Source organism: Haliotis rufescens, unplaced genomic scaffold, assembly GCF_023055435.1.
Source record: "Haliotis rufescens isolate VD_foot unplaced genomic scaffold, xgHalRufe1.0.p SCAF_38, whole genome shotgun sequence".
NCBI classification, from domain to species: Eukaryota; Metazoa; Mollusca; class Gastropoda; order Lepetellida; family Haliotidae; genus Haliotis; species Haliotis rufescens.
The window spans coordinates 643,002-668,482 of record NW_025964090.1 but is presented as its reverse complement, the minus strand read 5'-3'; the positions used below and the strand labels follow the sequence as shown (position 1 = coordinate 668,482).

Below are 25,481 nucleotides of genomic sequence, written 5' to 3'. Positions count from 1 at the left end.
TCCGGAATACCAAGTGTTGACCATTTTGAGGCGAAGAATTACAAAACACATTCCCAAAGTCACTCACCAGATCTGCTAAGCGATGCTCTGATTGGTCAGATGTAAGGTCGTTCTGTTGGACCCATAATGGAATGTCCTCAGACCTTTGTTTAGTGGTAGTGAGAACAAAACTCTGATTTTAATGATTTTAATATAAACTTAAAACCTGGATCTCTAATACCTTCCCTCTTACACTGTACTGGGGGCACGAGTGGTGCACCATCTAAGGAGCTGCAATTCACCGTGCAGAGTTGGGTCCCTTGGGCATGACAGAAATCTATGGCGATGGGTTGGAATCCCAGTTTGCCCTGATTATTTTTCTAGGTTTGTCATCAGGCTACCCATGCTCATGGGTTTCATCAAAATGGTAAAGTTTTGAGACCTGCATCACTTTCCTCCAACATTAAGCTGATACACTGTGATATAACTGGAAAAATGTTAAAAGTGGCATTAAACCGAATTCACTCACTCACTCACTACACTCAATTGTGACACTTCATGTGTTTGTTCAGGATGGTGGCTCGCGTAAAAGCTTTCCCACACACATTACAGAGAAAAGGCCTGACTCCACTGTGGCTCATGATGTGTCGCTTCAGGGTACCTGATTGTGCAAATGCTTTATCACACTCCTTGCACTGGTAAGGCTTCACACCACTGTGATGCCTCATGTGTCTCTCCAGGTCATTCGATCGTGCGAAAGCTTTCCCACATACACCACACTCATAAGGCTTGATGCCAGTGTGACACCTCATGTGTATGTTCAGATTACCTAGTTCCAGATATGCCTTCCCACACTCACTACACTGGTGGGGCTTGACTCCACTGTGGCTCTTCATGTGTGTGCGAAGTTGGTATACCTCTGTAAATGCTTTTCCACATTCACTACACTTATGAGGCTTTTTCCCACTATGAGACCTCATGTGTGCCAGCAGGCTACCTGACAGTGCATACGCCTTGCCACATTCACTGCACACATGGGGTTTGACTGCACTGTGACACTTCATATGTCGCTGCAGGTTTCTAGATGTTGAAAATGTTTTCACACACTCACTGCACTCAAAAGACCTGTTTTCATTGTGACCCATCATGTGTCTTTGCAAGGAACAGGATCGTGGAAACGCTTTCCCACACTCACTGCACAGATAGGGCTTGATCCCATTGTGGCTCGTCATGTGTCGACCCAGGCTACCTGATTGTGCAAATGCTTTACCACACACAGTACACTCATAGGGCTTGATGCCACTGTGACATCGCATGTGGATCCGCAGACTGCCTGATTCGGTAAATGTATTGCTACACACAGTACACTCATAAGGCTTGATTCCACTGTGAATCCTCATGTGCTTGTTCAGGTCACTAGTTGTGTAACATTTTTTACCACACTGACTACACTTGTAAGGCTTGATTCCTTTGTGAATCAACATGTGTGTCTGCAAGTTTCTTGATGTTGTCAACTCTTTGCCACACTCTGGACACTTGAATACACGTGGACATGACTTGGGGTTCTTAACATCACTTGTTCCTACACTCTCCTTTTCAGTTGCACTGTCTGATGTAGAGACACAGCCATCATTTGGAATCTGGCCTTCTGTTTCCATTTAGATGTCAAGTATCCAAAGCTACTGGAACAAGTCAAAGAGCTGTTACCTTCCTTAGATGTTACCATGGGAACAATGATGAATACTAAAGTTAGATCTGTCACCAGAGAATGTGTCTGAAAAAAAAGACACAGCAATAAGGGTCAGCAGCTATCCAGAACTGTTTACACTAATTTTACACAATATGCATTATCATTCTTGATGTCCAAATATGCTAAACATGATAAATGATCATATGTAAAAATATGAATAATAAATATATGTAATAAATGATCTCCAAAATAAACAGTTAATGTACATACTGAATATTAAATTACAAAATACAGCCAGAAGGCTCTGTAGCTCACCTGATTAATGAAAACATAATTTCATGACACTTCAACTTAATATTGGTTACAAGCATCTTAAGTTAAACATGTTAAAGGATCATGGCATGGCAATAGATTCTCAGAATAAGAAAAAACAAGCTTTTGCTCAGCTTTGATCTGCATGAACTTGTTTCACTTTTTTCGCTTGTATTGAAAAAGGTGAAGGAAGGTGAAACTTTTCCTGGACCATCCTACCAACAATTTATTGGCAAAATTCACCTTTTCAATATGGCCGAAGAGGCAGCCATGAGCATGATTACGGGGTAGTTAGCATGGTTAGAAGTAGCACTCCTTATTTACAGCAGCAGCCGCAGATTTCCCATTATGTCTGACTATACTGTGAGTGTTACCATGGTTACTTTTCACCATTCATAACTCATAGCATTCTTTGACATGTTTAGACTCCTCAATTTTATCATGACTCCAAATTTGTATACCTGCTTCTCTAAATTCCGTCCATCTTTCACGATACTAAGGCTTGACTCCACTGTGACTCTTCATGTGTTTCATCAGGATACTAGATCGTGTAAAAGCTTTCCCACACTCTTTACACTCATGAGGCTTGGTTCCACTGTGGCTCAGCACATGCCTCTTCAGGGTACCTGACTGTGCAAATGCTCTACCACACTCAGCACACTCATAAGGCTTGGCTCCACTGTGGCTCCTCATGTGTCTCTGGAGGTCAGCTGATCTTGGGAATTCTTTCCCACATTCACCACACTCATAAGGCTTAAAGCCACTGTGACACTTAATGTGTGTTTGAAGACTGCCTAGTTCTACATATTCCTTCCCACACTCAGTACACTGATGAGGCTTGGCTCCACTGTGACATCTCATGTGTCTGGTGAGGGTAGCTGACTGTGCAAATGCTCTACCACACTCCATGCACTCATAAGACTTGGCTCCACTGTGGCTCCTCATGTGCATCTGCAGATGACCTGATTCTGTAAACGCTTTTCCGCACACAGTACATTCATAAGACTCAATGTCGCTGTGATACCTCATGTGTCTCTGAAGATCATTTGATCGTTTAAATCCTTTCCCACACTCACCACACTCAAAGGGCTTGATGCCACTGTGACACTTCATGTGTGAATGCAGACTACCTGATCTTGTGAAGTCTTTGCCACACACTGTACACTGATAGGGCTTGAGGCCACTGTGACTTCTCATGTGTGTCTTCAGATTACTTGATTGTGTGAATGCTTTCCCACACTCGGTACAGTGATAAGGTTTGGTTCCACTGTGACTTCTCAGGTGTGTCTGCAAGCCACCTGATTGGGTAAATGTTTTCCCACATTCAGTACAGTGATAAGGCTTAATTCCACTGTGACATCTCATGTGTGTCTTTAGGTCACTTGATTGGGCAAATGCTTTATCACACTCCCTACACTGATAAGGCTTGACTCCACTGTGAGTCATCATGTGTCTCTTCAGGTCACTTGATGTTGAATATGCTTTCCCACACTCTCTACACACATGAGACTTGACTCCACTGTGACTCCTGATGTGTTTCCGCAGGTTACTTGATGTTGTCAACTCTTTGCCACACTCTGGACACTTGAATACACGTGAACACGACTTGGGTTTCTTAACATCACTTGTTCCTATACTCTCCTTTTCACTTGCACTGTCTGATGTAGAGACGCAGCCATCATTCAGAATCTGGCCTTCTGTTTCCATAATGATGTCAAGTATCTAAAGTAAGCGGAACAGGTCAAAGAGCTGTCACCTTCCTTAGGCGTTACCATGGGAACAATGATGAATAGCCAAATCTGGTCTGTCACCTAGGAATATATCTGAAACAAGAGGCACAGCGATAAGGGTCTGTAGCTAACCTGAACTGTTTACACTAATTTTACATTATATTTGTTACCACTCTTGATGCTCAAATGTAAGACCTCCTCCGTGGTCTAGTGGTAGAGCGTCCGCCTGGAGTGCCGAAAGTCCGGGGTTCGATCCCCAACCGCGTCATACCAAAAGACGTTAAAAGATGGTACTTGTTGTTACCCTGTCTGGAGCTCGTCATTAAGAGGCTAAAACAAGGACTGGTCCGCTCGGAGTCAGTATACTGTGTCTGAGTGGGGTATTCATGTGAAACTGCGGCATGGTATCTCAGTGAGCTAGCACTATAAATCGGCATCAGTCTGGACTAGTAAAAGCAGCCACACACGCACAAACACACATGCATGCACTTTGCTATATAAGTGCAATAATCTTGGACGCGACGTTAAACCCTGTTTCACCTCACCCCAAATGTAAGAAGTGATGATCATAGGTATAATGCAAGTTATAAATGATCTCCAACATAGACAGTCACTGTACACACCGAATATTAAATTACAAAATACAGCCAGAAGGCTATGAAGCTCACCTGAATAATGAAGACATAATTTCATGACACTTCAGCTTGATATTGGTTACAAGCATCTTAAGTTAGTTAAACATGTTAAAGGAAAATCGATGCAATAGATTCTCAGAATAAGAAAAACCAAGCTTTTGCTCAGCTTTGATCTGCATGAACTTGTTTCACTTTTTTCGCTTGTATTGAAATTGAATATGCTTTCCCACACTCTCTACACTTGAGACTTGATTCCACTGTGACTCCTGATGTGTTTCCGCAGGTTACTTAATGTTGTCAACTCTTTGCCACACTCTGGACACTTGAATACACGTGAACACAACTTTGGTTTCTTAACATCACTTGTTCCTATACTCTATTTTCACTTGCACTGTCTGATGTAGAGACGCAGCCATCATTCAGAATCTGGCCTTCTGTTTCCATTTGGATGTCAAGTATCCAAAGCTACTGGAACAGGTCAAAGAGCTGTCACCTTCCTTAGGTGTTACCATGGGAACAATGATGGATACCCAAGTTCCATCTGTCTCAAGGGTACATATCTCAAAAGAAAGATCGAGCGATAAAGCTCTGTGGCTAACCTGAACTGTGAATTTTCACAATGTGGACTTATTTGTGATGCTCAAAACTGATAAATGATAATTAAATACATGATACTGGTAATTACAAGATCTACAAAATAGACAGTCACTGCACATAGTGAATAAAATATTATATGAAGACATGAGAAGAGGTTCAAATGCAATTACATCGCCAGGTACTACCCCTTTCATTTCACATTGCTCCAAACTCACTTATCATACTTATCCTTGAAACTATAATGAAGAAATGGAGCCACAAATCTCAGTCAAATCACCTGAATTATGAAAAACTAAATTATTATACGTTCTCATTGAAAATGTAAAATGCAAACAATGGACGGACAACTGGACAGACAACTGACAACAGACAATAAGCCTTCTTGACTTTCAGCCAGGTGAGCTATAAATCAGTCTCTTGTTGACTAAACGTTCATGTATTATCCTTTACATTGTGCAAATGAATCTTAGTAATCATTGGCTAGGTGAAAGCCTAAAAAGCCAAGTGTAAGTAGAAAAGCATTTGTAAGTCCATCCCCTTTTTCACAAGACCCTGTAAATCCCAACATACCACCAAGCATTTCATGTCTGATTCTATTGTATCAGCCTGGGGAATAACATGCCTACAACAACCTCAGACAACACTTCCATGCCTTGCCTCTGCGAACACATGACCTGACAACATCAAGTCCCATTCCTCCAGCTTCCTTCACAGGAAAGTTTGCATGCATGCATGTTTCAAGACATCACTTCCGGTTTGGCAAAGCACATGTCATGGCTTTATCATGTTAAAACACAAAATCGAATGCCTCTAGCTAATTCATAAGAGTGAGTGAGTGAGTAGGGTTTAACGCCACTTTTAACAGTATTCCAGTAATATCATGGCGTGTCAGCTTAATGTGGGAGGAAAGCCTGAAGTGATGCAGGTCTCAGACGTTTACCACTTCGGTGAAATCCACGAGCACGGATATGGTGCTGACAAACCTAGAATCATAATCGGGGCGAACCTGGTTTGGAACCCACAATCATAGGTTTCTGGGGTGCCAAAGGGACGCAACTCTGCACGCGGCGCCTTAGAAGACTGGGCCACCTGTGCCCCCTAATAATTCATAAGAAAGTCATCTGCACTTCCAGTATAATTTCATCACTTCCAATTTGGAATACAGTAAACCTTACAGATTACCATGCCTCTAGTATTACACACAGAACTTTTAATGACCTACAGTTTGTTTGTTTGTTTGTTTGTTTGTTAAATGCCGCAACTACAGAAAATGATTGATCTTGATTTATTTTAACTTTCTTTCAGCATATGACCATCAAATATCAACAATGACCACTTTTCCTGGTGTAAAATGCCTTGAATGGACTTTCTGATCCATGACTTGACTGTCTGGTGTGTTCAAAGGCTTCCGTGGCATGACAGAAGTACTGCTGCTAACCAATCACTTGAGAGTAAAACTAGATGGATGAGGTGAGGTGAGGTGAGGTGAGGTGAGGTGAGGTGAGGTGAAATTGGGTTGAACATCGCGTCCAAGATTATTGCACTTATATAGTGACGTGCATGCACGTGTATGTGTGTGGCTGCTGGTATTAGTCCGGACTGATGCCGATTTATAGTGCTAGCACACTGAGATACCATGCCGCAGTTTAACATGAATACCCCACTCAGACACAGTATACTGACTCCGAGCCGACCAGTCCTTGTTAAAGCCCTTTAATGTCGAGCGCCAGACAGGGTAACAACAAGTACCAAGTAACGTCTTTTGGAATGACGCGGCTGGGGATCGAACCCCGGACCTTCCGCTCTCCGGGCGGACGCTCTACCATTAAACCACGGAGGCGGTCTTCAAGATGGATGATAGCAGATGAGACAATAAGAATCATGAAATGACAACTTATATATCGTGAATCAAGTATCAAGATATGTATCCAATGATGAGGTAGGCATATCGTGACACCTCAAGAAGATTACCTGATTGTTTCAATGCCTTCCTTCTTTCACTTTACTAAGACTTGAGTCCACTGTGGCACTTCATATGATTGTTCAGGTGGCTTGAAGTTCTGAATGTCTTCCCACACTCTCTACACTCATAAGGCTTGGCTCCACTGTGACATCGCATGTGTATCTGCAGGTGACCTGATTCTGTAAACGCTTTTCCGCACTCACCACACTGGTAAGGCTTGATGCCGCTGTGATACCTCATGTGTCTCTGAAGATCATTTGATCGTGTGAATGCTTTCCCACACTCACCACACTCATAGGGCTTGATGCCACTGTGACACTTCATGTGTGAATGCAGACTACCTGATCTTGTGAAGTCTTTGCCACACACAGAACACTGATAGGGCTTGAGGCCACTGTGACTTCTCATATGTGTCTTCAGATTGCTTGATTGTGTAAATGCTTTCCCACACTCGGTACAGTGATAAGGTTTGGTTCCACTGTGACTTCTCAGGTGTGTCTGCAGGCCACCTGATTGGGTAAATGCTTTTCCACATTCAGTACAGTGATAAGGCTTGATTCCACTGTGACATCTCATGTGTGTCTGGAGAGTTCCTGAACGTGTAAATGCTTTCCCACACTCCGTGCACTCATAAGGCTTGACTCCACTGTGACTCCTCATGTGCGTCTGCAGATGTTCTGATCGCTTAAAAACTTTTCCACATTCAGTACACTCATACGGCTTGTCTCCAATGTGGCACCTCATGTGTGTCCGAAGGCTACTTGAGCTTGTAAATTCTTTACCACACTCTGCACACTGAACCAGCCTTGGACATGACATTGGTTTCTGACCAGCACTTGTTCCCATACTCACCCCTTGAGGGGTACTCTCTGATTTTGAGACACAGTCATCCTCAATCAGGCCTTCAGTTTTCATTATGAAGTCATGTATTTAATGGTAACTGTGTTGGTGAAATAGCTGTCATCTTCCGTCATGCACCTTCTTCAGCTAATACCAAAGATGAATACTGTCATATAGTAAATATCTGAAAGGAAAGATGGAGCAATGAGGCTCTGTGGCTAACTTTTACTGTTGAAGATTGTTGGATTTTCAACATTTGATTTACCGTATTTGACGTAATAAGCGCCCCGCTCTAATAAGCACCCACAGCGATATTTGCTAATATATTGGCTAGTGAACAATTCCAATTCCTTCCAATTGATCAATGTACACAAGACTTATTTATTTGTGTATAGTTCACACTCGTGTGTTATATGCACCCCTAATTATGGCCAATTAAATTCTTGAAAAATATATCTGTCGTGTATAATACACACTGACTTTTTTTTGTATCATTTCAGGCTGTCAGCATAAACCACGAAATTTACGATCTTTCCACTCTTTTGTTTTTCACCAAAATTTTATTCTAATAAGAGCCCCCTATTTCTAATTTTGTGAGCGCCCTGGGCGCTTATTATGTTGAATATGGTATGTTCAAATATGATAATCATACAGGTGATACAGGAGCTTCACCATGTACACAAAGTCATCGCACATTAAATAAGAGTATATTCAGCGTTACAAATTGGCACTAGTCCTGTAGTCCTTGCAAAACTGGACAATAGTTAGGGTATTATAAGGACGAGTAGAAATTTGCCCTTTTTAAGGGTTTTGCTATATGTTATCATCATAAGGACTAGTGGACTAAAACTGTTAGTTTCAACGTGGTCCAAACTTGATGGAATAAATAATTGTAGCTCACATTTTACTTCTCATCTATAACTTACTTTTCATTGTAACCTCAATATTCACGATAAGACTTCAGGGTGGTTCTAACACAGCTGTGGTATGTACTTCACACAGTTGTATTTACAAGAAGACATCTTGTCCACGTGATTTGGTGGACAAATAAAATGAATACACATTGTATGAATAGGCAGGCACTGAGGATGAATGAGACATGAGACAATATCACAATTGTAGCAAACATGGAATGCAATGGCAAGCACACCTGAGAATTGATGTGCAGAACTGTCAATGGACAAGAGATAAATATAAGTGACAAAACCCTTTCCACAGCCACAAGGAATCTCTGCTAAAAGCAGAGTCGACTGTACAATTCCGAATGTATCATGAGCATGTATTTATGAACCACTATCAAATAGTGTTGACACCAAGTGTTTTAAGAAACTGAGTGTTTTAACTTCTTGATAAATCCGGGGACACGGGTGGCCCAGTCATCTGAGGTGCCGTGATTCACTGTGCAGAGTTGTGTCCCTTGGGCATGCCAGAAACCTATGATTGTGAGTTCGAATCCCGGTTCACCCCGATTATGTTTCTAGGTTTTTCAGCAGCATACCCATGATCGTGGGTTTCACTGAAGTGGTAAACGTCTGAGACCTGCATCACTTGGGGTTTTCCTCCCACATTAAACTGACTCGCTGCGATATAACTGGAATACTGTAAAAAGCAGTGTTAAACCCAACTCACTCATGATAAATCCAGGTGAAGGATGTAGAGATAGTGATGACCAAATTAAGAATGACAGTACAATTGTTCAGATGGTCAGTAGATCCTGTAGGTCCTGAAGCAATGTTCTGTAAGGTGTTATGTGGTTTAACACTCAGAACACAAATGACACAAGTGAACTTCCACAAGGATTGATGAAAAGATCCCCACCATTAGAATTTATCTTATCCGGCGTCTGAATGGCAGATCTCACGGCAAGGATGAATTTATAAAAAAAAAAATACCCAGATATATTTGATGCTCAAGAGCATTTAGTTAGACAGACGGTAATTGCTTCTTCAAAATTGTCATTGTCCCGAGGTGATGGTCATCTGTTCTCAATATCTTGAATGGTCCATAACTGACCGGCATCGTCATCCGATGGAAGCAACCAGATCCCGAATTGTGGCCTGGGGAATGTTCACCCCCTCTGCCTCAATCTCTCGTCCCAACTGTCGGAGGTTTTGTGGTTGTTGCTGACATGCTGACAGTCGTTGATCCAGTGCACCGATAAATGTTTGATTGGGTTTAAATCTGGAGACCTGGAGGGCCATAGCAGGACCTGGATGTTGTGATTCCTGAAAAAGGCTGTTGTCGGTCTTGCCATCTGTGTGGAGGTTGTCTTGTTGGAAAATGATGTTTGCTTGTTGCTGAAGGCAACACCAATGATACAGCTGTGACGTTGGTTACATATCGGTCTCATGTTTTAGTAGTGTGCAGTTTTAAATATATTGTTCACACAGTTGTCTATTCCAAATATTTCTTTGTCCATTCATGTCATTTTTTACACTTTATGAGTCAACATGAATGTCCTCAGGGCAGGCAAGGGAATAGTAAAGTCGTATTTGAACATACATGTACAGATTTTTAGAGTTAAAAATGCTGGCACCCCTTTTCAAGAACAGTCAAACCAGTAATCAATTTTGTGAGCAACAAGCCAACAGGTACGATGACACACAATCCAACCAGGATTAAACGCACCCAATATGCACATTCTTTATCCACAGGTTGTTGTCTACTACGTACTGTCCAAGATCTCGTACAGAGATTATTAACTATTAAGCAGTTCACAATTTCTTTTGAAATACTCAATGAGCAGCACCTCATGATGTCAGGGTATGATGATGACATGCGATCAACTAAGTCACAGAGACTGATCACCCAGTCTATGAGTGGCCTCTTTCAACTATTCCTGGGAACCAATGTCTAGTGAGTGAGTGAGTGAGTGAGTTGGGTTTAATGCCGCTTTTAACAGTATTCCAGTTATATCATGGCGTGTCAGCTTAATGTGGGAGGAAAGCCGAAGTGGTGCAGGTCTAGGACGTTTACCATTTTGGTGAAACCACAAACACGGGTATGATGCTGACAAACCTAGAAACATAATGGGGGCGAATCAGGATTCGAACCCACAATCATAGGTTTCTGGCGTGCCCATGGGACACAACTCTGCACAGTGAATCACGGCGCCTTAGACAACTGGGCCACCCGTGCCCCAGAACCAATTCTAACCCGGAATACTCTTAGTAGTGATGCTGAGATATACCATCGGTGGGATCATCCATTCTGCACTTGCTTGTTTCAGACGAGATGGATAAAGGTTGTTGAGGACAGACAATAATGAAAACTGACATAATCACACAGAGTGTTGCACAAAGGCTTCAGATCAGTTCACTTTCTAGTTCACTGACTGAATGATATTCATAATGTCCTGCAGATTTATTTTTCAAACTTGGTGATGATACAGAAAGAAATTGAATCAAATGTTGGTGACATGTCATTTGTCTCTGGTTGGTTGGTTTGTTGTTTAACACCGCACTCAGCAATATTCCAGCTATATGAGGGCGGTCTGTAAAATAATCGAATGTAGACCAGACAATACAGTGATTGATATCATGAGCATGGATCCACGGAATTGGAATCGATACATGCATCTACCAAGTCAGCGAGCCTGACCACCCGATCCCATTAGTTGCCTCTTACGACAAGCATAGTCGCCTTTTACGGCAAGCATGGGTTGCCGAAGACCTATTCTACCCCGGATCTTCACGGGTTTGTCTCTGGTAATGTCACTGAAAGTCATGAATTGAAGAGTCATGGGGTCCCTTCCATTTAGGGTGACACCTCACAATGTTAGCGGAAATGGCTCTTCAAAACATTTTGAAGTCTTCTATAGACATTTAGTAAATACTGATACAAATGTTTGTGACATTATTTTTTTAATGACATTTAGTAAATACTGATACAAATGTTTGTGAGATTATTTTTTTTAATGACATGTCATGTTTGAAAAACATTAACAATATTGCAAGAAGATTTACAAACGTCAGATTATAATAATAAAACAGGACAGATATTTAATAAAATGAAACTTGCTTTACTGTTCTTCTTGAAAAGTACTTCATTTCGCCTTGAATGCATTGAAAATTAACTAAGATCTCACATAAATACTATGGCTAAAGAATAAAAAATTGTTTTTTCATCTTTAAACATGTTCTTTCTGACTGGTTAAGACTGAAATGATGCATGTGAAAGGAGAGAAAAAACAATCCATAGCTTCAGCCTATTATTACCAATACTTGGAAAGAAATAATCCACTCAGAATGCTTCCTTGATTTGATACATGACACAAACATTTTCTGTACATTTATTTTTCCTTCGTTTAGCATGTTTAGGGCCAAAGTCACAGATGCTCTGTGCACCTTTTCTCTAGAACCCATTCCTTAACTTAACCATCACATAATTATAGGATTATACAACAGCATACATAAACATACACAACAAATGATGTAAGGATGCTACTACACTTTCATGCCTCTCATGAAACCGTGTGGAAAGTTAAATGGAGATAACGCACTAGTCATACAAAGTGAAGACAACAATAAAATATTACTTGTACACTGAAACTGATGCTGACATCATGACATCTTGAAAATTTCAAGAATCGTAAGATTGATAAATAAAAGGGACAAAAAATATATCCATAATCATAAGAAATCTCGGTTCATAGCCGAGTCTGTAATATGATTTTTACTACACTGCAACCATGTGTTAATGAATCGGTCTGAAATCATCATGACACCATGTGTTCATCAAAAGGTGGCCGTATCCTGCCCAACTGGTGGCATGTCATCTACCAGAATGTGTGAGCCGACTTGGACTGAGGACCCTCCCTGTCCAGCCGACTATTCAAGTCCTGATGTGGGAAACTTATGATCCAGTAGCCTGCACATATCATCAAAGAGGAACTTATGCTTCAAGGTCACCAAAATACTAACTTATCTAAAACTGAAACATTAACTGTTTACGTATCTAAAACTGAAATAATTATTGAATTGGGGCAATTAAAAACTACAAGATTGATGAAGTTGATTACATGATAAAATTTTGTGTTAATAGACAAATCTGTGTTTGACTCATAGTGACCTTTGCCTTTGACCATGCAATGGTAGGTCAAATGGATACACGGAATTGGGCGGGGTTGGCAGATTTGCTCAGAACAAATGGCAGTGTTCCGATTGTTACTAAGTAGAGAACAGCAAGAGGTGGCAACTTCCAATAGCAACAATGTGTCATTGATCCAAAAAGATTAAGGAGTGCACTTTTAATTCAGCATTCCTTATTTTCCGTCAGTAAAAAAAACATGAGTGAGACACATGTTTCTGTGGATTACTTCATTGAGTAAAACTTTTCAGTGCTCACTTCTGTTTCCATTTTTGGACATACAAATGTATGGACACCAAATTTGTCTCCGAAGGTTTGTCTCTGTCTCAATGGCTTCCCTCTTTCACCATACTACTTGAGTCCTTTGTGACATTTCATGTGTCTCATCAGGATACTCGACTGTGTGAAAGCTTTCCCACACTCTTTACACTCATGGGGCTTGACTCCACTGTGACATCTCATGTGTCTCTGAAGATGACCTGATTCTGTAAATGCTTTCCCACACTCAGGACACTTGTAGGGTTTTACACCACTGTGGTACCTCATGTGTCTCTGTAGATGACCTGATTCTGTAAATGCTTTCCCACACTCAGTACACAGGTATGGCTTTACGCCAGTGTGATACCTCATGTGTCTCTGAAGGTCATTTGATTGTTTGAACGCTTTCCCACATTCACCACACTCATAAGGTTTGAAGCCACTGTGACACCTCATGTGCGTCTGCAGACTATCTGATCTTGTAAAATCCTTGCCACACTCACTGCACTGGTAAGGTTTGATGCCACTGTGACACCTCATGTGCGTCTGCAGACTACCTGATCTTGTAAAGTCTTTGCCACACTCACTGCACTGATAAGGTTTGATTCCACTGTGAATCCTCATGTGTGTCTGCAAATTACTTGATATTGTAAATGTTTTTCCACACTCAGTACACTGATAAGGTTTGACTCCACTGTGACTTCTCATATGTACCTGCAGGCCACCTGAATGTGCAAATGTTTTCCCACATTCAGTACAGTGATAAGGCTTGACTCCACTATGACACCTCATGTGTGTCTGGAGAGTTCCTGATCGTGAAAATGCTTTCCCACACTCCGTGCACTCATAAGGCTTGACTCCACTGTGACTCCTTATGTGCGTCTGCAGATGTTCTGATCGCTTAAACACTTTTCCACATTCAGTACACTCATACGGCTTGTCTCCAATGTGGCACCTCATGTGTGTCCGAAGGCTACTTGCTCTTGTCAATTCTTTGCCACACACAGTACATTGAAACCGACCTGGACATGACATAGGTTTCCTAAGATCGCTTGTTCCTGGTCCTACTGCTGCCGTTTTCCTTTCAGTGTTACCAGCTGTGTCTGTCTGAGAGACACATTCATTTTCCTGTATCTGGCCTTCAGTTTCCATTATGAAGTCATGTATGTTACGGTGTTAACTGTGGAGGTAAAGACCTGTCACCTTCTGGAAAGAAAGATGACTCAATGAGGTTCTGTAGCTAACTTGATTTGACAACAATTATTGAACATGTTGAATTTACAACATTTGACATTAGCCAAGTCAGTTGTGATAATTGTCAAGTAAATGAACTTAGTTAAACACATAAAATTAGATAACAAGGGAGGAACGATACACCAAAACTCCCAAACACCACGATATTAGTCCTTCAAAATGATGCACGATACATGCAGACTTAACTGTATAAAACATGCACCAGTCAGTTGTGATAATCGTCAAGTAGTAGGGTAGTGAATGAACTTACAAAAACCCCGATGGAACTTTACCAAGGCTAATTGGTCCTGATATGAGGCACTGAGTACTGACAACTTAAAACATGACATTTTCAAGAATATTCCAGATCAGTTGTTTTCGGACTTACTGAATGACATTGCTGACCGAACCATTCCTAAGTCCTCTGAAAAATCCCAATATTCGTAAACCATGGTTTACTAATGAATGCAAACTGGCTAAAAATGTTGGAAGAAAGCAGACAAAAAATTTCGCAGACATCCTACAGTCCATAATTTTGATAAGGTTAAAATTACAAATGCCAAGGCACGACATTATTTCAGACAAAATTAGCGACAACCTTGGAGGAACTATGTCTCCAAAATAAATTACCATACATCAATGTCCAAGGTGTGGAACATGGTTTAGAAATTAAAAGGCAAAGGTTCAAAATCTTAAGGACGGTGATCAGTTATTAACTAATAAAACTGAAATTGCAAATGAACTTGGAGAAACTCTAGCCAAACATTCTTCATCATCAAATTATGTCCCAAAGTTTAGACACATAAGATAAGATAAGATAACAAGGGAGAAACAATACACCAAAACTCTCAAACACCACAAGATTAAGCCATCGATATGATACACAATATATACAGTTATCATGTTATCAAGATACATGGCAATACAAAATACATAGTTTTTACTTACTTCATGAAAGAATAACGTTATCCAAATAGGAATAAATTTGAGTTTGAAAAGCTGTCTGCGTCCTGCAAATCAGCTGTTTGGGATCATTTTGGCTTCCCGGTTTCTTTTTGTGATGGACTCAAAACGGTTTAGGAAGAACAGTCTGTCACAATTGTCCCCTCATCTGAAATACACAAGTATTTCAGTTCATGGCCCTTGTTTTGTTATTTTGGCGTATTGAGATATGTAATGTGACCAGTGTATTGAGATATATGTAATGTGACCAGTGTATTGAGATATGTATCATATCATGGCCTTCTGTATCATTGCGCCCTGGACATATTGTGGTACAAATAGGCTGGAATAGATCATTGCAGATCACATTTCATTTTCATTTTAACCTCATTATGCAAGAGATGACTTCAGGATGGTTCACAACATATGACTGGAGTCACTACTAACACAGCTGAGGTATGCATGGAATGTACTACACACACAATTGTATTTTCAAGAAGACATGTTGTCGATATCACAAGAAGGTCAAACAAAATGAATACACATAAGGTAGTATGAACAAACAGGCATTGAGGATGAATGAGGATGAGGCATGAGACAATATCATAATTGCAGTAAACCTCTCTGGAGTGAGTGAGTGAGTTTGATTTTACGCCGACTTTAGCAATATTCGAGCAATATCATGTCAGGAGACACCAGATATGGGCTTCACACATTGTACCCATGTCGGGAATCAAACTTGGCTCTTCGGCGAGACGAGCGAACGCTTTAACCCTTGGGCTACCCGACCGCCCCAAACCTCTCTGGAATCAGCACACCTGGTGAACTGGTGTGCAGAACAGTCATCAGCCAAGAGACAAAAAGTAAAGCTTAGTGGAATCTTCTCAATAAATTCAGGTTCAGGATATAGATACTGATGTCACTTTGTCAGTACAATTGTTACAAATGCTCATTGATCCTTGCATGCTGATCCTGAAGTAATGTTTTGTACGGTGTTGTGAGGTATCGCTCAGAGCTCAAAATGTCATTCTGACTTCAAACATGTCAAATTAACACACTTCCATGAATACTGATGAATGAACTGTCAGGCTGGTCATCGTTATCTTTTCCAAAGTCTGAATGGCAGATCTCAGGGCAAGGATGAATGTATCATAAAAAAGCAGACAGACTTGCTTCTCAAAAGCACATAGTAACATGCACTTTCCCAGGGGATGATCTTGAGTGTTGATCACCAACTGTTGACATCTCCTCCCCTTGATTGGAAGATCATTCTGTGGACCATGTGGAACAGTGTCTGCTTTCTGTTGGTTTTAGCACTATGTTCCTGGCAGGTGGAACTTGGAACTGTACCTGGCTTGCAGATCACCGTGTGTTTTTAGGCTACCAAAGGGATATAAAGTTCTTGAAGGTATCTGGAGCTTGTAGACAAGCACCAAGCTTCACCTCCAACATCTTCCCGAGGCAACAGAGTTAACTGACCATAAAAGTCCAATGTCCACCCTTGCTGAACTAGGATGGTATTATGGAGTTACGTTTTGGCTGGATTAACAAGTCTATGCATAGTCCAATCAAAATCACACAACGAAATCGAAATCCGGTTCGTACACTGTCATGCAGATTTCAGTCGATTGCAGGATTTGCAAAGCATGTGCACCACCAACTCGTTGTCAACAGATATTTTCTAAATCTTTTCATGTTCATAATCAAGGTGCTCACATGATTTGATGCATTTCACGATGTAAGACACGTTTTATCACAATATAGATCTTGATTATCAATCAGATCGCCCTGACTGGGCGCCGCCATTTTGTTTGGAGCAAATGCAAGTGATATGAGAGGTGGAATCTGATTGGTCCACAGGAGAGGCTCAGAAGGGACATAACTCATGAAAGCCACTGGTGGCGCTACGATCGAGCCAAGGAATTCCAGCCTAATTCGGCAAGGGTGGAAACTGAACTTTTTTAGTCAGTTAATGCTCTTGCCTCGGGTATATGGACCTCCCATGGGTAATGTCCATGGCGTCATTGCTACAAATATTTATGTGTGGAATGTGCCAACTAGAATATCCTCCTGGATAACAAGTTATCCCTTCAAAGGGTCATACTCACTTGGATTTCATAATTTGTGTTGGAAAATGTACCATGACTATTCATGCTGTTATTTCTAAAAAAAACATTAATATACTGGTAGTCTCTTGATAATGTTTAGGTGTTTCACCTGTTTTAAGCACAAAATTAACATCTAATGTTGTTGATCCTAAACTTGATAAATGGATTCTGACGCACTCAATATAAAACACTTTATAAAAACACCTTCCCTCATTGTGACACATGTCAAAACAGAAAATTTGGAAAACAAGTGTCCTACTAATCCTTCTAAAGAGTCAGTGACAGAATCAAAGACTGATTAATATGCTGCTAGCTATCTGGTGCCTTTAGCCACCTCGGTAGAATGGTGTTACCATTGCATGCACAAGTGCAACCTATTATTGAAAAATGTAACCAAATATGTATCTTTACATGCACCAAGTGCACGTTAAACATTTTCAAATATGTGTCTAACTAACCCTTACTCTTGCACACAACAATGATCTCTGAACACACTCCGTACCTCTAAGCTTTATGTTTCATTCTACACCACTAATCACTGTATTCGTGTGTTTTATCATGCTTTCTTGGGCTTGACATCATCAAACTGTGGGTACTCAAATATTATGTGCACATGTTCCTTATACGTTTTACAGCAATATGTCATTAATTTATGTAAAATCATGATATAGTCATCTGAGAATTGGGTAAAATACTGCTATCAAGCACAAAACATAAAACAACAAACAAAATAAAATTCCAATGTACAGGCGGATGCAAGAGGGGTGTTCATGGACTCCTTCTTTGCAAACCAATCTGTGTCTGATCCCTTTGTGTGGACTGGTGAAAGAAAGTGCATCGCATACTAAGCTCAGACTGAGATTTGAGATTGCATCTGTAAATGAACCGAGAGTGAGTGATTGAGTAAGTATGCCGCTTTTAGCAATATTCCAGCAATATCATGGCGGTGGACACCAGAAATGGGGCTTCACCCATTGTACCCATGTTGGGAAACGAAGGAGAGAAGGGTAAAATGCAATGGTTGTGAATCCTGGGGGTAAACAGAAATGTGAAACAATATATCCTTATCTCTCAACATGTATGACCATGATGACATAATCATGTGACATTTTTTTTATATCTGGCATATGGTTTTGACCTGTCAGAGAAAAGAGGATGTTTAATTCGGGGAATATCTAGTCACGCTCCAATCAACAAGTCAATCATGTCTATTGATACTGAGAAACACTCCCAGCATGCAATTATCATTCCCCATTTATTTATGGACATTATCATGATTATTAAAAAAACTAAAAAGAAATAAGACATAGATTTTTTTATTTGCACTGAAATCTACAAAAATTAGAAAGATGTGCACACGCATTACTGTCTACCTGTACAGTGAGTGAGTGAGTGAGTATGGTTTTACGCCAATTTCAGCAATATTCCTGCAATATGACAGTGGGGCTTCACACATTGTACCCATGTTGGGAATCGAACCCGGGTCTTCGGCATGACGAGCGAACGCTTTAACCACTAGGCTACCCGACCGCCCCTCTACCTGTACAGTTAAAGAAGTGGAAGTGAAGAATGTCATGAATACCCATACCCAAAATCTGAACATAAAACCCATTTAAACGACCAGCAAGATAATCATAACTTTATCTTGGTACACAAGGTACATGTATATGACAATCACATAACAGTTTCAGTGCAAGCTTGGGAGATAACCTGAAGGCAAGAAGTGAACACACTTTGGCACCTGCCTCTGATGTTATTTTGTTAATTTAACTTGTTTAACAGTGTACACTATTAATAACCATATTCGACGCAATAAGTGCACAGGGCGCTTTTAAAATTAGAAATAAGGGGGTTCTTTTTAGAATATAGAGCTGAAAGATCGTAAATTTAGTGGTTTATGCTTACAGCCTGAAATGATACAAAAGAAAAGTCTGTGTGTATTATAAATAAGTCTTGTGTGCATTGATCAATCGGAAGGGGTGCCAATTGGGATTGTTCACCAGCCAATATATTATCAAATATCGCCGTGGGCGCTTATTACGTCAAATACGGTACTTCTGTCCATACCTCTCATCAATTACCGATTTTGTGTACTCATCTGTGTACATCTGGGCTTATTATGTGAAACATCAGGATGACTTGTCTTTATTTGATCAGAATATGCATCAAAGTACATTACAAACAAGAGATCTGCATTTCATTTTGTAAATGCTGCTGATCTGAACATAACAGGGGATTTGTATATCTAGACCTAACTACTTCAAATTTAACAGAAAATTGAAAATCGCTCTGCCATCATTGCAAACAGGAATGACAATTGCCGAGCACACAACTAACCCAAAGAATCCTAAAGGAGGTTCCGAAGGCAAAAGGTGAGTGATTATGGTTTATATTCCAATCAATATCATGGCAGGGGACACCAGAATGGGCTTCACACCTTGTATCATGTCTTGGCGTGACCAGCGAACGCTTTAACAAAAATGTTTAACCACGAGACTACCCCCAAAGGCAAAAGGGTGGACAAGATGAGAAATAAGTAAAATACACACAACCCCCTTCTTTTTTCAATTGGAAAATTTGATTAAATATTCTTAATCATGTTAATACAGATCACATGTATCAGGGGTTCTTATCAGGTCTCTGGTTGAGGCCTAACGGGCAGCAGATGACCTGTACCCGTAAAACTACAATCTTGTCTATCCTAGCACAACATGTTCATATTCCTGCCATGGCTAGGCCTATCTGCTAATACTTTCTGTAAATTAAATACCCTTATTGAAAAGCGGACTTACTATCGATTTCTGCCACAGGCTTCATTCTTCACAGAGATAAGACAGAAGGATGAGGCTTTTCGTGCGAATACCCAACGTAAACAACAAGTCACACTCATACTTACTTATCACTTGTAGTTGCTGCAGTCTGTAATATTGTGGTTCTGGTTAGCGCGCCTGGCACTGTCAGACATTGAATATTTCTCAAAGGGAGGTAACTCCATATACTACTGCCTCGATCGGTTTCAGTCAGTCTTTGCTGATATTACCTAAAGATAACATCTGGAGAGAAAATTACCCTAAAACAACAGATACGTTATGTGCCATATTTATACCTACAACTCCATAGTATGATGACAGCTTGTGTTATTTAATGTGTTATTTTGGTCAGTAAAAATGGTGCCGTTTTTTCCAGGTTAATGTTCCATTTTCGCTTGGTGCTGTTTTGATGTGGTGCTGGTCAGACCTACCACACTAAAACAATGGCTTTGTTCTCCAAAACACCATGACTGTGAGTCTCTATGCTTAGGCCACATTAAAAACAATTTCTCAGGACACTCTCTATATCTTCATGTCATTGTTTTCATGCAGTATAACTGTAAATGAACTAATGTTTGTGTGGTTTCAAAATCGAATGAAATATTTATCAAAAGTAATTTATTAAATTATGTTAGAGATAGAACTTAGTTCAAATATCAATAAACCTAACAAACTTGCAGTAATACGTTACAAGATGAGATGATTTACAATCTGAATATTATTTCCCATCACAGCAAACACTTTTTCAAAATCCCGTAACCATAATGTGTGCTATTGTCACGTACAACTCTGAAAGGGCAATCACATTGACATGTATGTTACCTTTTTTGAAGTGCACGACTAATGACTCAGTGAACAAATTGCCACATCATAACTTGAGCGACCGTTTTGTGCAAAGATTGAAATACATATTAATCTGCAGCCATAACTCTACAATGAAAAAAACTCTCCGACTTGTTATTCTCCTTGCTTTTTTGCAATATGTACAAAGAGAGAAATATATTCCTGGTTTGTAAATTTCAGACAAAAGTATTAAAACAAATTGAAAATTGATAGAAAACTATTGTTACATTTGATCTGATTTGTGCTCTGTCAAGTGCCTTTTTCATTGACTCGTAAACAAAGCGCAGCGTAGCAGGGTACAACAGATTTATTGTCCCGCCCAGAAATCCATGAGCAGACTTTTTTCCTTCGTGATGGGGTATAAGGAATTAAGTCTCTCGCTCAGAAATCTATTTCCCTCCCAGGTGAGAACCAATCAGATCTCAACATTCTGACATGGATGTAACATTTACACTGTGCAAAGAAAGTTGGGCAAATGAGAGACCAAATATATATACCAGTATATACCAGTATCAACCTGCGATGTTGTACTACAGGAAGGGGGGCGTGTGAACACGTTGCCGGGCGAAGGTTGTCCTAAGAGGCGGCTGATGGGATCGGGTGTTCAGGCTCGCTGACTTGGTTGATGCATGTCCTCGTATCTCAATTGCGTGGATCGATGCTCATGATGTCAATCACTGGATTTCTGGTCCACACTAGCTTATTTACAGACCGCCGTCATATAGATGGAATATTGCTGAGTGCGGCGTTAAACAACAAAGAAAGAAAGAAGAAAGTTACGGAGAGTGTGTTCGGTTGCGTTGGTTCCAGTCGATTGCTGCAAGTCTCAAGCCTCGTGATGACGTCACCGAATAACGATCTTCACATTGGGTTGTCACACGTGGCCAACGGCGAGTGAGTTGGGTTTAACGCCACTTTAAACATTATTCCAGTTATATCGAGGCGTGTCAGCTTAAAGTGGGAGGAAAGCCCGAAGTGATGCAGGTCTCAGACGCTTACGACTTCGGTGAAACCCACGAGCACGGGTATTGTGCTGACAAACCTAGAAACATAATCGGGGCGAATCGGGATTCCAACCCACAATCATAGGTTTCTGGCAAGCCCAAGGGACGCAACTCTGCAATGCGAATCGCGGCGCCTTAGACGACTGGGCCACCCGTGCCCCCTGGCCATCAGTGGTCGTACTGTGTGCTCTTCAGGATGGTTCACGCGCGATGTGGAGCTGTAATTCACATTAAGTGGCCAGCAATTTGACAGACACCTTGTCCAGTTTGCAACCTTCCCCTTGCCTCGTGATGTTGGTGTACAGGCATTCCACGTTGGTGCTCTTTCTGACTCTCGTTTACTTCTGGCGGTTGTGTCAATGTTTGAAGTTATTTCCATGTGCATTCGCACGAATTTATTCCGACACTCAAAATCATGAGTTGCACGTGAAACACTCGTTATCTTGAAAGAATGTCAGTGGCGTATCACGTCAAGACACACGAAGACAGAAAACCCTTGAAAAGAAGCTGACACTCTTTCCTATGAATATTATCAATATCAAGTGTGTGTCTAATTTTTTCGAGTTTTGCTAAACCCTTTATCGCATTTTTATTTTATATGTGATACATCTCGCTTATTGTTAGTTAGCCATGTATCGCTGCTGTGACCTATGGCATACATCCTTGGTGACACATGGTCATATGGTTAGAAGTCACCCGAAACAGCATTGTAAAAAGACATGTTTAAAAAAGGTGATCTAAAAATAAACAATAGACTGGACCCAACATCTTCCCGGGGCAAGTGAGTTAACTGAGTATAAAAGTCCAGTTTCCACCCTTGCCGAACTATAGGCTGGTATTGTGGAGTTACATTTTGGCTGGACTAACGTGTCTGTGCTTATAGTCCATGAGCCAGACCAGATATTGGTACCACATGGGGTGGCAAAATCTCAGTATGATTTTTTGAAAGTCATATATCCATAGATGAAAAAAATCTTTGAAAGCAATCCGGGACTTACAGCTTAGTGGTAGTAATCACCACATAAAGGGGGACCCCAGAGTCGAATCCACGGGACTAGATTTCAGGGTAGGGGAAACCAGAAAGTGGAATAACTTTACAAGCAATAGTCATATGGTGAAGTATGACCACTCAAAATGTTGGTAACCTGATGCTCTACATGTTGGTATGTAATATAGGACTAATACAGTACAAACGTAGGTCACCAGAGGTCAAAAGGTCACACTCACAACATTTGACCTCTGCTTAAAATATTACCACCTACCAGAAAATATATTGCAGATGCCACACCAGTGGGACTTTCTTAACCCAAATGGGCTATGATTGAAGCCAAACAGTACCTAAGTCTGTTTAAAGTCTGATAAAAGGAACTTTATCATCTTTTATGGTGTGGTACAGAACGATTTTTGGTACATCTTAAAACGAATGTCATCATGAGCTAAAAAGATGTAAAATTGTATGAGGTTGGGCTGCTTGAAATAAGTTCACATGAATTTATAACTCTCAACTCCAAATTATAAAGGCCATGTGCTAGATGTAGTCAGAAGTTGTTTTGAAGATACATTGTTCTGGGTTTTTTGGCTCACAAGATTAAACTGCAGGCCAAATAGGGGTCAAATTGGATATGCTAACCGCAATAACATAAAATGCAGTTGTTTCATCACATTAGTGTTAGAAACTTAAGTCTTGATTATTGTAGACTGAAACAAGGGTGGTCACATATGAGTCTTCATTGTACACTGTTGGTTACTCATCATCTGGACCATCATTAACATCACTTGCTTCAAATTCAACCTCGCCCTTAACTCTGTGATTGCTACATGTCTTTAATTTGCAAAGGTATGTTTATTTCATGTTATACTGAAGGCAGGTACAGCTCCCCTCTAGGCCCTTCTTTAAACAGTTACATGCAGCCAATTCCAACACTGTCGCAGGAGCAGGTGGTGCATCCACCCCCACCCCCCACCCCTAGTCAATAACCAAGGCCCCACCCTCCTCCTTCCAACCATGACCAACAGGAAAGCCTCCATGCTCTTTTTCCATATTTGATAATTGTCCCTCTTGTTCAAGATTAAGTATTTCAAAGCAAATTAAAGATACATATATCTAGATATTTACATATCTTTAAGTTGCTTAGAAATACTTAATCGTTACATGGAAACTGACATCTTGATGTATTATAATGTATTGTATATTGACAGCTTGTGATTAATTGTTACCAGATGGCTCCAGCTGGGGTAGCAGACGACACACTTTCCAACAATGGGGAACAGGGTAAAAATATGTGCAGGCTGGTTATCATCGAGCAGACGACTCACCAGTCTAAGGTGTATTGAAAAAACACACACTTTATTCTCAACCTTATCTAATGTTAATTCAACAATTTATCATATACTTAGCAGTGGAATATTCTGTTAATAATCTCTCATAATTCTATTAAATGGTTCTGTACATTCTATCAATGTTTATTTGTACAAAGCTGTTTTATGTATGTACAGAAGTGACACTTTGATAAATTATTGTCTGTCTGTCTACAATGTGTTATAGTGCAAACCATTTCAATACTTTTACTTAAATAGTGCAAACCATTTCAATACTTTTATTTAACATTTCATTTATCTAAATACCTAACTGGTTCAATATGTTTCCAAGTGCACCGAAATTCTATGCCCTTTGTCTGTTTAATATATTCAGCAAACATTCGGCGTTCCCCTCTTATCATAAGCCCCTCCGGGCAGGACCCTTAATCTCCAGCGCTATCTATAAATTTTAATTAACATCTCCTAACGTCGCCGGATCTCACGTATATACATACACTTGGGACAATGACCTTGCCACACGTTATGTAATACCTCGCTCTACAAAACCCGACTGACATGGTCAGTCAGAGAGAGACAGCCTGAGACAGCCTATAGAGAGACAGCCAGAAGGTAAGTGACAGAACGGTTCTCCCACCCGGGAACATTGGCCACTAGGTCCCGGTGTGCGTTCTGTCACGTTATTATCAACATGTACCTTTTCGACTCATTTCAACCATAAACAATAAATATGGCTGCTGTCGTCTAAACTTCACCCCTGAGTTTGGTCCTCCGTCATCACCCTGAGCTACCATCCGAGGGCCGAAATCTACGCCCTTGGACAAATGTATACCGTACAATTAAACCGATTACACACAGGAGCTTCACTTTGAGTTCATTGTTTTCTTTAAATACCGCGATCTTAGACACTATAAAGTGGTATTTAGGTAGACATAATACTTGTCTATAGATGTAAACACATTTGATGTTACATCTGTGATGTTTAAGTTGATTTTGACAGCCCGGGCCAAGTCGGACCCAACACAAGCCAAACACTTCTGATAGAGACTATGTTGAGAATGTAGAGGGGGAAAGGGCTTCACTTTGAGCACCTTGTTTTCTGTAAATATCTGAGACACTATGAAGTGGTATAT

General features: G+C 40.6%; 2 protein-coding genes across 2 annotated transcripts; both read right to left on the bottom strand.

Annotated features, from left to right (window-relative positions):
- Positions 1 to 521: 521 nt before the first annotated feature.
- On the bottom strand, positions 522 to 1,637 carry LOC124142154 (zinc finger protein ZFP2-like). The gene has a single exon (XM_046510443.2). The coding sequence runs from the start codon at positions 1,635 to 1,637 to the stop codon at positions 522 to 524; it is 1,116 nt and encodes a 371-aa protein (XP_046366399.2).
- On the bottom strand, positions 1,620 to 20,354 carry LOC124142155 (zinc finger protein 729-like). The gene is made up of 7 exons (XM_048381343.1): positions 20,272 to 20,354; positions 15,274 to 15,436; positions 13,187 to 14,298; positions 6,950 to 7,831; positions 4,778 to 4,814; positions 2,443 to 3,703; positions 1,620 to 1,753 (listed from the first exon to the last, which is right to left on the bottom strand). The coding sequence occupies exons 3-6, from the start codon at positions 14,242 to 14,244 to the stop codon at positions 2,477 to 2,479; spliced, it is 3,204 nt and encodes a 1,067-aa protein (XP_048237300.1). The 5' UTR covers positions 14,245 to 14,298; positions 15,274 to 15,436; positions 20,272 to 20,354; the 3' UTR covers positions 1,620 to 1,753; positions 2,443 to 2,476.
- Positions 20,355 to 25,481: the final 5,127 nt, after the last annotated feature.